At 38.3% G+C, this 18,323-nt stretch overlaps 1 protein-coding gene across 2 annotated transcripts; it reads left to right on the forward strand.

Moving 5' to 3' along the window:
* Positions 1-5,558: 5,558 nt before the first annotated feature.
* Positions 5,559-16,787, forward strand: LOC109209307 (ubiquitin-like-specific protease ESD4). 2 transcript variants are annotated; one of them, XM_019372555.1, is made up of 9 exons: positions 5,560-6,778; positions 7,053-7,132; positions 7,235-7,328; positions 7,424-7,522; positions 8,748-8,840; positions 8,919-9,038; positions 10,230-10,333; positions 15,363-15,435; positions 16,243-16,787. In XM_019372555.1, exons 1-9 carry the CDS (start codon positions 5,909-5,911, stop codon positions 16,303-16,305), a joined length of 1,596 nt encoding a protein of 531 aa, XP_019228100.1. In that variant the 5' UTR covers positions 5,560-5,908; the 3' UTR covers positions 16,306-16,787. The 2 variants fall into 2 exon arrangements, with proteins under 2 accessions (XP_019228101.1, XP_019228100.1); XM_019372556.1 differs by lacking the exons at positions 15,363-15,435; positions 16,243-16,787 and having other exon boundaries at positions 5,559-6,778; positions 8,959-9,038; positions 10,230-10,316.
* The last annotated feature ends 1,536 nt before the right edge of the window (positions 16,788-18,323 follow it).

The following is an 18,323-nucleotide window of genomic DNA, read 5'->3' on the forward strand; positions in this document are numbered from 1 at the left end:
ACGGATCAATTTCATGTTTTGAGGACTTCAGAAAATTGCAGGTTCAGTTGCAGGCTTTTGTTCATTGCGATCGCGTTGGTTCTCTCGCGATCGCATAGAAGCTTTGGAGGGAGATGTTCAATTGTGCTTCGCGTTCGCATAAGTTGAGGTGCGATCGCACAGTAGGATGAAATTTGATGATCGCGAACGCGTAGGGCAGGTCGCGTTCGCATAAAGTAAAGTGGAACTGAGGTTTTGGTTGAGATTTGTTCTTCGCGAACGCGGAGTGTTGTACGCGATCGCATAGAGTGATTCTGCAGTGTATTGCGTTCGCATTTATTGTGTTGCGATCGCATAGGGTTTAATCTGAGGCCTGAGTTTTTTTGCTTCGCGATCGCTAAGGTTTTTCCGCGATCGCATAGAAGAAAAATATGCCTGGGCAGAATGTTTTTAAAGTCATCTTGTTCGCGAATGTGGGTCTATTTTCACCCATAGCTGCTCATTTTTGGAGATTCTTGAAGGAAATTAAAGAAGGATTCAAGGGGAAACGACTTGAGGTAAGAACTTTGGTCTTAAAACTCGATTATATTGTGAAATCCACCTAGAAATTCATGGAAATTAAGCCTAAAATTGAAGAACTAGGGCTTGAGATTTTGAAATTTGATTTAGGGATTTGAAGGACCATTTGAGGTCGGATTTGAGAACTTTTGGTATGTATGAACTCGTGAGGAGATAAGGAATCTATTGATGTGAAAATTTCTGAGTTTCGAGAAGTGGGCCCGGGGCTCGGGTTTTGGTAATTTCGGGATTTGTGCCGGTTATTAATTATTTTCGCTTGGGTTTTGTTCCCTTAGCATATTGTGACGTATTCGTTTTGATTTTGGATAGATTCAACGCGCGTGGAGGCCGATTTGAGGGGCAAAGGCGTCACGAGCTAGAGATTTCGCCGGTTCGAGGTAAGTAATGATTGTAAATGCTGTTCTGAGGGTTTGAAACCCCGGATTACACATCGCTGTGTTACTTTGACGTGACTTACACGCTAGATGACGAGCGTGGGGTAGAGCACCGCTGGGGATTGTGACCTAGTCCATCCCGAACAATTATTTTAATGCGCACTTGATAGTTAATTGTTTGATACTATTATATCTTAGGCTGTATGCCATGTTTGGGGCCTTGTGCCGACTTATTGAGACCCTTAGGGGCATCTTTTACTATTTTTCCTCACTTTATTTGTTTGAAAGCATGTCCTCAGTCATGTGTTACTTGTCTATTCACTCAAATCTGGCTTTACTACTATATTCTTAAAAACAAATATGGAAACTGTGTTGGGCTGAGTTCCCTGTTTTACTGAGATAGACCAAGGGTCCGAGTGTGAGATTGATGACTGAGAGAGGCTGAGGGCCTAGATGTGAGGATTATATATATCTATGGATCGGGCTGCACGCCGCAACAATACATATATATATGGATATGGATCGGGCTGCACGCCGCAGCGATACTTATATGGATCGGGCTGCACGCTGCAGCGATATAGCGCTTGGGCTGTAGGTGCCCTTCCGGAGTCTGCACACCCCCAGTGAGCGCAGTCGACTATATATGTGGATCGGGCTGCGCGCCGCAGTGATATATAGATCGGGCTGCACGCGCGCAACGATTACTATATGATACCTATTGAGCGTGAGTGCTGAGTACGAGTACTGATGGGTAAGAGTTGAGTCACGAGTGATAGAGAGGCTAGCTCGAGGGGTGATAGATATATACATGCACATGAGTGATGTTGGCCTGAGAGGCCTGTTTATGAACTTATTGATTTCACTTCTCTTTAAAGTGAGTTTCTACCGAATATGTTGATTTATTGACTGCTTTCACTCATCTTTATATTGAGCCTCTGTCGGTAAGTTGAATAAATATTTTAAAACAACTTTTACTTAAACTGGGGTTTATGAGATGTTCAGAAATTAATCATTGATTTGGCATTGGTTATTTCCACTGAGATCTTCAAGTTATGAAGCGCTTATGATTACTGTTTTGCCCGAGGGGCTGTTTTACGAACTATGCTTTGCCCGAGGGGCCGATTATTGCTTAAATCTCTATTATTATTTTAAATGGTGTTGAACCCCTACTGAAATTGCTAGAAGTATTTCAAAATGATTTTTTTTCTTCTAAAAGCTGGATTTTAAAAGGGAAGATTGACTCGTATTATGATTTGAAAGCCTGTCGTGTTTATTGAGCCTAACGTAAATATGGATTCATTGTTTCCTACTGCTCAGTCTTTATTTACTCTTATTACTTATTGGGTTGGAGTACTCACATTACTCCCTGCACCTCGTGTGCAGATGCAGGTATTGATTCACCCGGTAGCGGGTTTTGGCTGATTGGAAGCAGAGCTATAGGAGTTTAGCGAGGTGACTGCCAGCGTTCGCAGCACCGCTTCTCTCTCTGTTGATCATTATTCCTGTTCAGTGTATTTTTAGACCTTGTAATTGTATTTACACTCTTATAGATGCTCGTGACTTGTGACACCCCGGTTTGGGCTGTGTTTGGGTTGTATTCCGCACTTAATAAAGAAATCTTTGTTTAGACTGTGGTTATTTAATTATGTTAAAACTGTGAATCAATATTTAACTATTTTGAAAAGGCGAAATGGGTTGGTTGGCTGGCCTTGTCTTCACGAGAGGCGCCATCACGACCGGGCCGGTTGGTGTCGTGACATTTAGCTTTGGATCAGCAATGTGCCTGGAAATATTTTAGAAATGAATTATCACTTGAACTTCAAGTTCACATTTTCTTGTACGAGGATCTAGATGTATTCATAATAATTCATTTCATGTATCACTTTTTCAGCTGCCCATTTTCTCCCCCTAATGTCAGGATCACCAACGCATTTTTCAACCTTCTTTGGGAACCTATCTTTGTGTATTGTGGCAGGACTATTAAATCATATAGCACATCCATATTTCTAGATGGGAATAACCGTGAACCAATTGTGATGGGGAGAATTTATCATAACTTGATGGGGAGAATTTATCATAACTTGTTGGCTAGATGTGTACAAGTGCTGTTGTATATTAAATAATATACCTCATACCAAATTTCTATTTGCCAATTTTGTTCTCATAACCAATGGTTTAGCTATAATTGGAGGCATACAATTTCTGCTAAACCAACTTGGATTTAAACTAGCATTATCAAGATAAATGGTCATAATATATATTTTGGAACTGTGCTCTAATAATTTGAGTAAACAACCTTGCACAAACCAAAGTGCAAGTTGATAACAAACGCACATGTGACCATACAATAGATGCATCTATTAAAATCATATAATAGTAAAAGGTCCAGATGGCAGGTGATTGAGCCCATACATATATATCACCTTTTTTTCATTCCAGATATCAAGGGATTCAATCCCAACCTTAACTGGTATATCATGAGAAAAAAACAACACAAGAGAATTCTTGAAGAATCTTCTATTTCTTTAATATATGCCAATGTGAATTCTCAATCAATTTTCACATCATAATTGAACCGGAATGGTCAACCGGTCATGCCAACTAATATTTGTTTCAATAAACCTCTAGTTTACTTATGGCATGTGATTCTATCATCATATTTATACATCTGTAGTACAAATAGAAGAAAAGTCGGGTAACCTTTCATATTTACCCGGTATGTTATAGTAATATGAAGATAATCAATCTTCCTTTCATTTATAGTCTCAATATGCCAACCACTTTGGCTAATACATTTGAAACTCAAAAAGTTTCTTTTGAGACTTACTACCACCAATGCCATGAATAATTTTATTTATTCGGGCAGTAACAAATTCGCTCTTCTGGAGCTCTCAATAATTTTGCACTACAAGATTTTTTATAACACCATCCAAGTGGTGAATTTTTCCTCCACAGAGAAAATTATCTTATCATAATAATTGTCATGGTCAAAATCATCATAAGCAAAATCTTTTCTTGCTTTAATTTTGCCTTTAATAACCTTTTATAAGGCATGTCAAATTATTTTTGGCGTACCACATGTATGCGACCAATGACATATTCATGTAATCACACAATAATATTCATTATTTCTCTTTCTCTCAAACCTCCCTTTGAGGTGAGTTGTGGTGTATATCCAATCATGCATTGCACGTCTTTATTCATTACTTTTATCACATATTGTTACATTCACCTTCAGGAATGAATCTGCATTCTCAATGCACAAGTCACATTCTCTTCAAAGAATGGAGTATAATTATCGCGACGTGCTTTATGAATTTTTCATACCAATTTGATGGTAAATATTTCCTTCACCTATTGAAGGATTACTTCGAGAACCCTTATTGTTCTCCTTTTACAGTTACCATAGTGATGACAACTATTATTTCGTCGCTTGCCATGCCCTCGTACATGCATACAGTCATGAAAAATTATTTTCATTAGTCATCATTAGATCATCAATATGGTGCATTGAGACTCAAACTCAACGCCTTACCCATATAAAGGCATGTAAGGCTATAATGCATTGGGACTCGAACCCAACTCTTATCATCATGTTGCACCAGGACTCAAACCCGATGTCTTGCTCTCGTGGAGCGTTGGGACTTGAACCCACCGTCTTACCCTCAGTTAATTGCATAATAGGCCAAAATGCCTAGAGATTTACCAGCAAGCCTTTAAAAATAATACCACTTCGTGATTATATATGAATAACAAGTATCTGTGCAATTGTATGTCGAATAAATTTAATAGAATGGACATTTCTATCAAAAGATCACGGGTACTCCAACGTCCATGCACAGTAGCGTAGCATCATTTTCTAGAACAATGAATCCTTGTCCGGTAAGAGATGTAGCAAATAATTTAAAGACATACCTTCCCGATTCCTTGATTTCATCGCTTGATACAATTCAAAAAATTCAACTAAATATTGCACGTAAAGTTAATGCAAATATATGAAAGGGTGAATGAGTTTATAAGGATGAAAAACTTATCTTTGCATTATCATCCAATAATTTTTTTTATTGTACTTAATCTCATAGTCTGCTTATAATTCACATAATCTTGACGTAGAAGATCATGAAATGAGCAATTCGTGCTGATAACGTGTTAAGAAACTTAGCTCAAAGTAATAATATAATACAAGAAAATAGACAAGAATGTAGGGAGCAAGAGAGGAGAGATTCTTATTTCTTCCATGTATTCAAGTGTGTACAATATGATGTCCAAATCCTCTATTTATAGGATGACATTGAGGTATACAAAGGGATATCATAAACATGGTATTAACTATTGAGATCATGGGAAAATATCATGGGGAGGTTATGGAGGTGTGAGAGTTACAATTATAATGGTGAGAAGTAGTGAGAGTTATCTACATAATGGAGAAGAGTAGTGAGAATAATTTCTTTAGGAGTTATAGATATCCATTATAAAATAATATTTCATAACATTTTTCCCTATTTTGGAATTTTACAATTCTTATGTCCAAACGCCCACTAAATTTCTTTTTTTTTTTTTTTTTTACAACCTGCCCCCTACCCCAAAAAAAAAAAAAAAAAACATAAGTGTAGCATAATTTGTTGGAGCTCTAGTAGTAGAACAAACAAGGTCTAAAAAGTGAAGAATCCAAAACAGCAAAAAGGTTTTCTCCAATTCCCCACCCAATTCGCGAAATCCCCAAGAACCCTTTCCCCATACAATTAATTTCGTGTGATTTCGTCGAAATTCACCCCGCCCTCTCATATTCTTCTTCCCTTTTTCCTCTCTGAATATCATAGCCATAGGAGTATTTTGTTTATTGAACTTCCGCCGTTTGTATTTTGGGATTTCCCTCTGTTTCCTTTTTTCCAATCAAATCAACTATGTAAACATCCATTCCATGCATACATGATTCGGCAATATCCAGCAAAACCTGGCAAATTTCTACTACTTCAATGGGGGCCTTAACGAGTTATCGAAAACGCGGTGACGATTGTTTCACCTTGAATTACAAAATCCCAGCTTCAAACGTTGACCCTCACATTTCCAAAAAACCTAGGCTTTCTATGAACCAAACAACGCTAGATCACCACTCTTTTCCCACCAAAACATCAACAGCGACACGGCTTTTCATCAAATACCCATCTTTTATCACTCCCATTAAAAGGGAAATTCATGCTCCTTGTAGAAGGCCATCTTCTTCAAGATTTGGAGGTGGGTCCCACTCAATAATGGGGAATTTCTTAGTTCAGCAGTTATATAGAACTAAAAGAAGCGCTATTAAAACCTTAAGGTACTTGAAGAAAAAAGATAAAGAAGTGTTAATAAACATTGATGATGATGATGGGGATTCACATGTTGAGGAATTGGGAACTGGGGTTGTTCCAAAAACGGGTCTTTTTGACGGGTCGGGTCAGAGAAGGAAGGAGAGTAATGCAAAAACGGGTCTTTCTAATGGGTCAGGTGGGAGATGGAAGGAGAGTGATGGTATTATTGAAATATTGGATAATTCTGATGATGGTGTTGTTACGGATGTGCAGCTTCAGAGTTCTTCAGTTGTAACAGTGTCCGATGACGATGTGAATTTGTTGAAGGTGGAGAATGCAGAAAAGATGATGGACTCGTTATCTTTGAGTAGTAGCAAGTTTGATGATTCATCTTCATCAGCATCCTTTGTTCCTTCGTATAAGAAATTGTTGGATTCAGCTGAGAAAAGAAATGATAGTTTAAATAGCCTGCAGTTTCACATTGAGTATACTGAGAAAATTCTTGAAACATATAAGTTGTTGAGGCCTCAAAAGAAAGATGAACAATATGTTAAGGAGGTAATATTGCTGCAGCCTTTTTCTTTGTAATGACGTTTGCATGCATTAAGGGCTCGTTTCTTTTGCAATATAACAAAAGTAATCCAGGCATAAATCTCTAGCATTATTAATACAGCATTTGGTTCAGTATAAATCTTTGCGTTACTAAATATGCATTACTGAAACAGTGTTAGATTTTCGGTGTAAAACTCTGCATTACTGGATCCTTGTGTATAATGTCATTGGTATGCATTAGCGCTTATGTCCTTATGTTGTATGGTTTAATTACTTGCAGGATGTGATTACAGAACCCTTTGTGCAACTTGATAAGGAGGAAGAGGCTGAAGTTTCTCATGCTTTATCTAATTATAGCAGGTATAACTTATTTAAACTTCATTTTTCTTTTCAAAAGGCTCCAATTTTCAAAATTGAAATTTCTTCATATGTTTGTCCTTTCTCGCGGACTTATTTTTGCAGGAGGAAGGTTTTGGTAACCCATGAAAACTCCAATATAGATATTACTGGAGAGATATTGCAGTGTTTGAGACCTGGGGCATGGTTGAATGATGAGGTATTACTTTATGCCAGTTACCTAGCTTTGGTGGTTATAGAAAATACTGTAATGGAAATGGAGCAAGGGAATGACGAGGTTTTCATCTTTTGCAGGTGATTAATGTGTATCTTGAGTTGTTAAAAGAGAGAGAGAAAAGGGAGCCCCAAAAGTTCTTGAGATGTCATTTCTTTAACACATTCTTTTACAAGAAGGTCGGTGCTTTGCCTTTAAGCTCAAAATTTTGAGTTTCAAAGTTATTCAGTTGCTTCCTAGGTTGCATTCTATGCTTATCAGCTTTCTAGGTTTATGTCACTTGTCTTCTTTTCATACCATGAATGTTTTTCATGGCAAGGGGTAATCTTATTTCCTTTATCTTTTTCTTTTTGAATTGGAGTTTGTTTGGCAAGTTGTTGAGTATCAACCTATTATGGATTTACATAAGACACACACATAGAAGTTACTAACCATATTTTCACCCATTCTGCTCTTCACTTCACTCGGAGAAGAAAAATTGCACTTTAATCATGGATACCCGAAGCATAGATTGGCATGTTCGATCATTAATCGTTTCTTTCCTTAGTTGAAAAATGATTTTCTTAATTCTTTCGTTTTCTCTCCTTACGACTCTTGGAATGTACATATTTAGCATCTTCTTTGTGCTGTCGCTAACACTAGCTTAGAAAAAATGAGGATGCTGATTGGAATGTACTAACTAGTGCCTGCTCTGACATGAAATTACACCCGAGTATCAATGACCATGTTTCCTCTTGTTTCTCTTTAACCTTTCCCTCGATGAGAAGGAAAGTTCATGTTTTCTCTTCTTTATCACAGACTACTCTCTCTCTCTCTCTCTCTCTCTTTTATTTTTTTGATAACCGTGGTGTCCGGACCAGCTTGCACGCACCTTGACTAATTTCACTGTATACCTGCTACCTCCCACTAGCAACAGGTACCGGGTAACTTTATCCACCAAGTCTTGGACATATAGAAAGAAATCACATAGTGTTTTAGTCTCCACAGTGAAGAAATCTGCAAGGATCATGATTTGCAATTATTTCATCACCGACTTTTTCTTGCCACAATTTGTTAATAAGTATTTGTTATCTGCTATGCTGATCTCTGTAGAGAACTTTGTTTCCAATCTGAGTAATGCGTGCTCTATGGTGAATGATCCGATGGTTGACACTGTCTGGTTTCTCCCTCAAGTTGGTCTTGTAATTTTCTTGTCAATAGCCTCTGTAAGATGTCTAGCATGTGCCCTGAAATATCCTTTTACTGCATATCATCACATCTTGCTCAGTGGACGAGGTTGCTATGTCAGATAGTGTTATCAACTCCAAAGTGACATCACTGTGTATGAAATTCTTATATTAAGTTTCCTACATGGAGAAGGTTACATCTGCTAATTGTTCTTGTGGACATTTTCTGCAATTTCAGTTAATCAGTGGCAAGGGAGGCTATAACTATCAATCTGTGAAAAGATGGACATCCCAAAGGAAGCTGGGGTACAGCCTCTTTGAATGTGATAAAGTAAGAATTATCAGCATTCATTCATACTCTAGTTTTGTTGTCTATTGTATATTGATTGATATGTCCTAATCTACTTAGATTTTTGTCCCTATCCACCAAAAAACACATTGGTGTTTAGCTGTCATCAACAAGAAGGATGAAAAGTTCCAGTATCTTGATTCACTTGGAGGAAGAGATAATAAAGTACTGAGAGTGCTGGTATGTTTTGCATCTGTTTACCTGGAAATGGTTTTTCAAATGAATGCATATGTGACATTCTATTTTCAAATCTAATTCTATTTAATTTTTTCCTGACTGTACTGTGTCAATGTAGGTTCTATGCAGTCTGCCACATACTACTATTATTTCTATAATTGGAGACTTAGGCATAAACACATTAGTACATGCATTAAGCCTTTTAATAAGTTAGTAGTGATGAGGCCTGGACACCACTGTTATTGAAAAAGGAGAAGTTAGTACTGATGATGATAGAATTTGCTGGTTAATAGTGGGTGGCATTAGATGGGATATTTTAATCTTGTTTATGTTGTCTCCTAAGCAGATGGGATTGCGGTTTGTGTTGAATTGCTATTCATATCCATTGGGATCACATGATCCAATTGGTTAGGCTTTTAACATGACTGGTTAGGTGTAGATAAGGTCTTCCTCTTCCCATTATTTCGTTTCAATTTGTTGATTCTTGTTTTACTGTTTCCATTTGTTGTATTTTCCTTTGTTTCCTTCCTGTCTTAATCTCTTCCCAGTTTTGGTTGTAATATGCTGTCAGTTGTACTTGGGTGTGATCTTATACCTAATTCCTGATGGAATTTGGTAGTGTGCAAGAAGTTTCTTGAAAAGAAAGTGAGAGATAGTAAAAAGGGTTGAGGGGTGGGCCCATTATCCACCGGTTTCCGAACCTTGCACCATTATCTCTTGGGGATTTCGTGGTGATCTAAAAAAATAAAATACAGATAGGCTATTGTTTGCTTCAGAATACACATTTAGTCTCTAGTGAAATCTTACCATAGTCTAGTGGACTAAAATGCAGGGAGGATAATGTAACTTTCTTACTATGATACCATGGCATTATGTCGTGGTTAATCCTGTAGCAACTAGCAACACCACTTGCAGGAAAACCAATTGAATGAAAAATAAAAAATAAAACAAGAGCTCCTTGTAACACTGGCTGCTGCAATTTGTTTTTGGAAGATACGCTCATGTTTATTGAGAAACAGCCTCTCTGCCCTTCCAGGGGTAGGGGTAAGACCGCGTACATCTTAACCTCCTAAGACCCCACTTGTGGGAAACTACTGGGGTTGTTGTTGTTGTTGTTGTTGCTCATGTATATTGAGATTTTGTTTTAAATAGAAGGATGTCCTGATTTGCGGAAACTGAAAACTAAATGTGCAGACTAGGTACTTTATTGACGAGGTGAAGGACAAGAATGAGAAAGATATTGATGTTAGCTCGTGGAAGCAAGAATTTGTAGAGGACCTCCCAGAGCAAAAGAATGGGTGCGTAATACCTGAATCTTTTTATTGATAAAGGCATGGTACTTTAATCTTATTGGTCTAACAGTTTGTTCCCACATGTTGGAACCTCATTTGTATATATTATTATTCCTATGCGCTTATCCAAAAAAAGACACAAATCTTTCTATGTGAAGTGCAGCCTCATTAGCTAATTGGGCTTTGTTGGAGTTTGCTCAAGAATTTTCATAAAACTTAAAAGATATTTTCATTTAAATATATAAATGAGAAATCGTATTCTTGTAGTTTGACCTTGAATTTGCGTTTCCCTTTCTATGGCTAGTTGTCTTTAAGTACCTGAGGAGATCACTTTTTCTGGGACCTCGTCAAAATTGCTTGTTGAATTGACTTTCTGTTGGTAGTTGTATCTTTTATGTCTCTTTTAAAGTCATGAATAGTTCTCGTTCTGCTAATACTTTGTGAACCGTTTATCCCATGTAAGCATATTAATCATCTATGTTTAAGGACGTCTAAATACATAGGCGGCCCCTTAGACTTGCCAAAAAGTTTCGTTTGGACTTTAATTAAAGGTGATACCTATTGAACACCCGAAAACAATAACAACTTAAAATGGGCAGCCCGGTGCACTAAGCTCCCTCTATGCGCGGGGTCCGGGGAAGGGCCGGACCACAATGGTCTATTGTATGCAGCCTTACCCTGTATTTCTGCAAGAGGCTATTTCCACGGCTCGAATCCGTAACCTCCTGGTCACATGGAACAACTTTACTAATTACGCCAAGGCTCCCCTCCAACAATATCAATAACATACTAGTGTAATCCCACAAGTGGGGTTTGGGGAGGGTAGTGTATACGCAGAACTTACCCCTACCTTGTAAAGATAAAGATGTTGTTTCCAATAGATCCTCGGCTTGAGGAAAACATTTCAAAGCAATTTTGAAAAAGAAAACTGGTAGTGAAGAAGGCGTGGAAAAATAGTAAGGAAAGCATAGCAAAACATTTGAAAAAAAGAAGCAGTAAAAATAATAATAAGATAACCGAAGCATATGAAACGATAGGTAGTAATAGGAGAATAGTAATTGTAATTGAAGAATAAGACTATACGAGAATAGTACTAATACTACTGGTATGAAAGGAGAAGCAAATGATAAGCTCCAAACTAGCACCAAGCTTCTCCCACTATAAAACGAGACAACACTCGACTACCTACTAACCTTGTACCCTAATTCGCATCCTCCATATCCTCCTATCTAAGGTCATGTCCTCAGTGAGCTGAAGATGCACCATGTCCTGCCTAATCACCTCTCCCCTTTACTTCGGCCTACCTCTACCTCTCGATAGACCCACCATTGTCAACTCTCACACCTCCTCACTGGTGCATTTGTGCTTCTCCTCTTTCACATGCCCGAATCATCTCAGTCTCGCCTCCTTTATCTTGTCCACCATTTTGTCCCGGATATCTTCATTCCTAATCATATCTCTCCTAGTATGCCCACACATCCATCTCAACATCCTCATTTCTTCAACTTTCATCTTCTGAATATGATGAGTTCTTGACTGGACAACACTCCATCCCATACAACATTGTTGGTCTAACAACCACTCTGTAGAACTTACCTTTAAGTCTTGGCGGCACATTCTTGTCACACAAGACATTAGATGCGAGCCTCTATTTCACCCACCCGCTCTAGTACGATATGTAAGATCATCGTCAATCTCCTCACTTCCTTGAATTGTAGATCCAAGATACTGGAAACTTCCTCCCTTGGGGATAACTCGTGTATCAAGCCTCACATACTGAACTTGCACTCGAAGTATTCTGTTTTAGTCCTGCTCAACCTAAACCCTTTAGACTCCACGGTTTGTCTCCCACCTCCCTGTGAGTCTCGTCAACCAGTACAATATCATCTCCGAATAGCATACACTATGTCACATCCCCTTGGATATGACGTGTCAATTCATCCATCACTAAGGCTAATAGAAACGGGCTAGGCTATGAGCTGATTCCTGGTGCAACCCCATTAGACTAAAAAGTGTTATGAGTCTTCTCCCACTGTTCTTACCCGGGTCATGGCTCCATCGTACATTTCCTTAATCGCCCTAATGTATGCCACTTGACATATGTTGAAAATGTGCTTATTGAACACATGTTTGGCAGTCAACCAAAATACTTAAACCCACGAGTTTCACACATTTGACATAAAAAATGTAACCGATATGAAATAGACATGTTGGAAAAAAGAATGATTTGTCAACTGAGTCCCATTCTACCCCATCCCCTTCTGTTCTCGTTCCACCCCGCCGTCAATTTCTTCTCCCAGTCTCTTTCTCTCTCTCCAGTCACTCCAGTTGCTCATCTTCTCTGATCCTTCAATCTTTTTTCCCTTTTCACATTTGTCTCTGGAAAACCATAAGCTTCGTGGGAGGAGGGCCATCGGAAGTTGGTAGGAAAACTAAGTGAAAGAAAGTTAAAAGAACTTGATCGGGAAAATTCAACTCACTGGTGAAATCTCTTTTACAAAGAGAAACTTTAGGATTGTTTTGATTCTTTTATTGCGTTTGTTGGTGTGAAAGATTGCGAGTACTCAGAGGTGGGCACGGTTTTGTGTGTGTTTGGACGAAATGGGTGATCGCAATTTTGTGGTGGTGGTGTGAAGGAAGCTGTGCTGAGGTCGGTGATGGTGGATGGCAACAATTCTTCATTAGTTCTACTTATTTTTTGGCCTTTATGGACATCTGTTGGCCCTGGAGGGCAGCAGTGTTTTGAGTGCAATAAGCCAATAACAATTGTGGTCGTGGTGGTGGAGTCTATTCTGATTCCTTTGAACAGATTAACTGCAGATGATAAACTTTTGAGCTAATTGAATTTAGTTCCTTTCGGCACTTCAATTGGCCCTTTTCTCTATCTACATAGATGAGCCAGGTGTTTTAATTCTATAGCCCAGACTTGAGACCTATGAGATGTTGACCCGACAAAAATTGCAAAAAGTTCTTTTATCTTTGCAGTGTGCACACTCAGTTTTATCATCTATGGATCTTGCATGTAGATTGAGTTTCGGCCATATTTCCGGCAAGATAACTCTTTTCTATTTCCGGTCAAATTTTCCGTAGTGATAATTTTTTGTTCCTATATAGAGGCTCATTTGAAGCCGACAGGGGATGATATTGTGGAAGTGGTGCGGTGGTAGTAGGAGGATGGAGTTGCAGCGGGAGAGTTGAGGGGTTGATTTGTGTGGAAACATGAAATTTCTCATCCGTTCTCACGCTCGATTTTGGGTGTAAAACAAGCTCTATGCCATGTCAGCACTACGTGCTCAATATGCACATTTTAGGTCACACCTTTAGTTGAAGTGTCTAAATATAATTTCTTGGCAAGTTCAAGGGGCCATCAAAGTGTTCAGCCTTTAAGTAAAGATGGTCCTTGTATTTCTATTAGAATAACATGTTATATGGCAGATTGGTTTTATTTTTTATGCTATTGAGCAGACTTCCTATTGATAGCCCGTAGCCGTATTTGTGATGTCTCTTTTAAAGTCATGAATAGTTCTCGTTCTGCTAATATTTTTTTTTTGGGGATGAAATCTCATTCTGCTAATACATTGCGACTCCTTTATCCCAAGTAAGCATCACAATGATGCCCGTCTAAGTAAAGATGGTCATTTTAATGCTACAGAATAACATGTTATTTAGGGGAGAATGATTTTATTTCTAATGCTTTAAGTTGCCTTAAGCCTGGTTTAGATGAAACTTAACATGTCCAAAGTATGAATAGTTTGTGCTACAAAGGTGCTTCTTTGTAGCAGTAGCTGTATTTCACACTTTGACACTTGGATGAGAAATGTCTTATGTCTTTTCTGGTGTAAGTATACATAAGAAGTTCTATGCTATAACACTAGTGGTTCTTCTGGCGTAATTAGTTTTAGTGGATTTGATGCACTTTAGAGTGCATGACTTTAAATAAAATTTTCTTCATTTGCTCATTATTTTTCATATAGATCAGATACACCACATTATCCTGTGCCCTATATTTTATTAACAGTTCCTTATTTATTGAAGTAGAACATAATGCTTTCTTAGCTCTATATGTTCCAGACAGTTCCCAGTCAATAGTATACAGACTTAACCCAAGTGTTTCTTCAGAATCAGTGGTTCCGTTAATTTTTATCTCTATGGCATGATGTGGTTTGAGATGACCACAATATCTTTGCTGCTAGTACAAATTGTTGCTTCTTGCCCTGTTCTGCTTTGTGCAGTAATCCTCTTTGAATCTCGTTATGCTAACTGGATTGCTTTTTCTTGTGCACAATTTTGCAACCAACCAGAAAATATTTCGAAGTATCTGAATTTAAATTTTAGGTTCAATTACCTAGACATCTTTAACAATATTCGATGGACCTCCCTTTTCCAGTTTGAGAATTAACTAACACCGTCCTCCTTAATGGATAAGTTGATGGTGTCAAATTGTTAGTAATTTGACCAAAATATGCTCCTTAAAAATGTTAATGCACCAACAAAAAGAAAAAGGAAAATAAGGAGAGGAGCAGGCCTATGGGGCTGTGGGATGTATATTTAGCCTTTACATAAACCATATCTCTGACGACGAGTGTTCTTTCTGATGTGTGTCTATCAGCAAAGCTAGGGAAGGGAGAGGCTACGCTCGAAGGGGAACGAGCGTGGCCATGAAACTTTCTCTCTCTCTCTCTAATATAGCTCTATGTTTTTTGTTAAATACTCTACTGTTAGAGGGCAAATGGATGAGAACTTAAATTTCTGTGCTTTTAATGTTCTAATAGCAGAGGCTAACGGAAAGAGAAGGGATCTAATGAAACATCAAACTAGAGGGGTAGATGTATTAAGTTTTGTTAAACTAGCGTGAAGGTCGAATTAACTGACTCTAAATTTTATTTCCATGGTTTTGCCAAACCATTTTTCAGCTGGTTCGGGTTACCAGAAATATGAATCAACTTTGGATTTCTATCAGTGCTTAATTTATTACTGATTTCTGTTCATTAAGTTTGTTTTCTGATCATACTGATAAAAACTGCACTATGAACAGGTTTGACTGCGGTATGTTCATGATCAAATATGCTGATTTCTACAGCAGAGATATAGGACTCCGTTTTAGTCAGGTAAACTGATGTGCTGCAAAACTCATGGCAGCTTTGGATGAAATTATGAAAAGTGACCAGGCCAACCGGTTTCTAAGTAGGAAGGGAATATAATATTGTCATTATGTATACACACACACACAAGAAAAAAAAACAAACACATTATGTGTGTGTGTGTATTGGGGGTTGTTATACTAAAAGTTGCCACTTAGGGTTTCATGATACAGAAAATGTGACTTTTGATCTTCCTGTGCTATCTGCGTTAGAATGCAAAAATCTCTCCAGGAACTGTGTTCACTGCATCTCTTCTCTATCTCTTTTATCCCCCCTGAAAACCTTCTATGTTCGTTTCCATGTTTTTGAAGTTTACACATTTCTTGGCCATGAACAACTCCGTAGCTTGCCTATTCCTTCCTACATGTTAGTACTTCTTTTGGGTTATAAAGAATTCCATCTCTACCACTCGGATGAAGGGGTCTGTAATTCTTTCCTGGCAAGTCTTTGCAACAAGCAGTTGGGATGTCGTAGTTGTCTTCGCAACAAGCAGTTGGGATGTTGTAGTTTTTGGAAGCATAGTTTTCCTACTTTGCTCCATGTTCTACGTGATAGAAGTTTTTCTCCCTTTTGGAATCTGGTATCTTTGTTTTTCTAATATTGTTTTAAAGATATCTGGGGACCTGGAATTGATACCTTTCTCAACAACAACAAAAAAGAGATACCTGGGGGCCTTGGGGTGGTGGTGGTGGTGATATACTAGCTATTCTGACACATTTTCTGCCAGAAAACATGCATGTTGAAACTGTAAACAATCTTGTCCTTTTCTTGTAGGAACATATGCCGTATTTTAGGTCAAGGACTGCCAAGGAGATCTTAAGGTTGAAAGCAGAGTAAAAAGACTCTTTGCTGCAGTGTTAAATATCCTATGTCAGCAAAGGATGACTACGTAGTTCGTTGGAATGATTGATGCATTGCTAACAATTCCTTGAAGGCCTTGTCTGATTTGTCTATATGGTAGTTTAAGATCCAGCTAGTTACTGTCTGATGAAGGCGTGATTTTGTAGGTTGAGGTTGAAAGTGCTTTAGGTTTTTTTTCCCTTTTCCTTTTTGTGTAGGTCTTTACATTTCTCACATATAGTACCTGAAATCAACTTTCTTTTGGAGAAATCTCAGAAGTTGTAATCACGAGATTCTATCTATTTTCATCAAAGAAATGAACTTTCAGGATTTCATTTGTATGATCTTCTGTTATTTAGGTATGTATAGGCATGTCCAGCACGCGTTTGGTTTGCATTGTATTTTCTGTGACAAAAAATTCTTGTCATCTGAAATCAACTGGTGTTAATTTTTTACTTGGCACTTAAGTTTGGTGTCTACAGTTGTGCTTATTCAGTTTATGTTTCCGGTTAGCCTGTAACTATGCCAAGGGCCGGAACTAGCAAGCTTGCCTTCTTGGTTAGGCTTTCTCATTCCAGAGTCACAGTAGGCGGGTGTACATTCTAGGAGGTGTTTGGCCTTTCAGAGATTTTTATGCTTAGAAAGCATACAATTTTTTTTATTACTTTTTATTTGTATTTGTAAAGGTTACAGCATTAATGTATTTTCTTTCCTCACGAATGCAAAGATTCCCGTTCTTCAGTTTTTTCAATTAATTATATTCTCTTCGCTAGGAATAATTGAGAGACTTCAATATTTGCGGCGAGTGGGTTGATGAATCACCACACCAACCTGCCACCTATGTTACTCGAACACTATGAAAGTGTCGGTGCATGCGTGTCGGATCTTCCAAAAGTAGAGGCAGCAGTTTAGGAGAGTCCGCACAACATAAGCATACAATAATGTGAAATGAAATTGGATCTGTCGAAAGTCAAAACTCAAGAGAGAACAAACAGTATGGAAATCCTAAGCTCAGAGTAGATATTAATCACAGCTGTTTTATACACTAAGTATTTCAATTCCATTGTAAGAAACATTTCAAGCTTTCTTTTCCAGTTGCAATAAACATCTAATATCCCACAAAACCACTAAAACTTTGGGCAATATAGCACAAGTTGGAATAATACATTCTTGATAATTTACAGTGGCATATGTCTGACCGCAACCAGTTTACAACTCAAAATCGCTCCTTCGCGAGACTGCCAGAGAATAAAAAAAGCCTCCTTAACCCGCAACAGGAGCAACATGATACCAAAGCCATGTTAAAATATCTGTTTTGTTAGTGCAAGTTCAGAAGAGGCCATCAACCTTTTCTCTTTAAGTGAACTTGCTCAATGATACTTCTGCTTGATGGTGAACCTGCTCATTGATACTTCTGCTTGATGGTTTACAACAACAACAACCACGGCCCTTATAAATCCCACAAGTGGGGTCTGGGGAGGGTAGTGTGTACGCAGACCTTACCTCTACCCCGATGGGTAGAGAGGCTGTTTCGATAGACCCTCGGCTCAAGAAGAAGAAAAAAAAAAACAATATATCAGTACCATCAACAAAAAATCATAGAAATAATAACAACATCACAAGAACCCGTAAATAGATGGAAAGCAGAAATAATAACCAGTAAATAAGGCCCGACACTATGAAAACGGAAAGTAGTGTAAACACAACATTGACCACTAGCAATCCAAGACTAAATACTATAAGCCTAGCCTCACACTGGTAGACTAAATATGCTCAAACACCTCCTAACCTACAACCTTAATGCTCGACCTCCACAGCTTCCTATCGAGTGCCATGTCCTTGGAGATCTGAAGCCTCGCTATATCCCGCCTGATCACCTCTCCCCAATACTTCTTAAGCCACCCTCTACCTCTCCTCGTACCAACCAACGCCAACCACTCGCAACTCCTTACCGGGACATCCAAGCTTCTCTTCTGTATGTGCCCGAACCATCCGAGCCTCGCTTCCCGCATCTT

The sequence above is a fragment of the Nicotiana attenuata genome, unplaced genomic scaffold (assembly GCF_001879085.1).
Source record: "Nicotiana attenuata strain UT unplaced genomic scaffold, NIATTr2, whole genome shotgun sequence".
Taxonomy (NCBI): Eukaryota; Viridiplantae; Streptophyta; class Magnoliopsida; order Solanales; family Solanaceae; genus Nicotiana; species Nicotiana attenuata.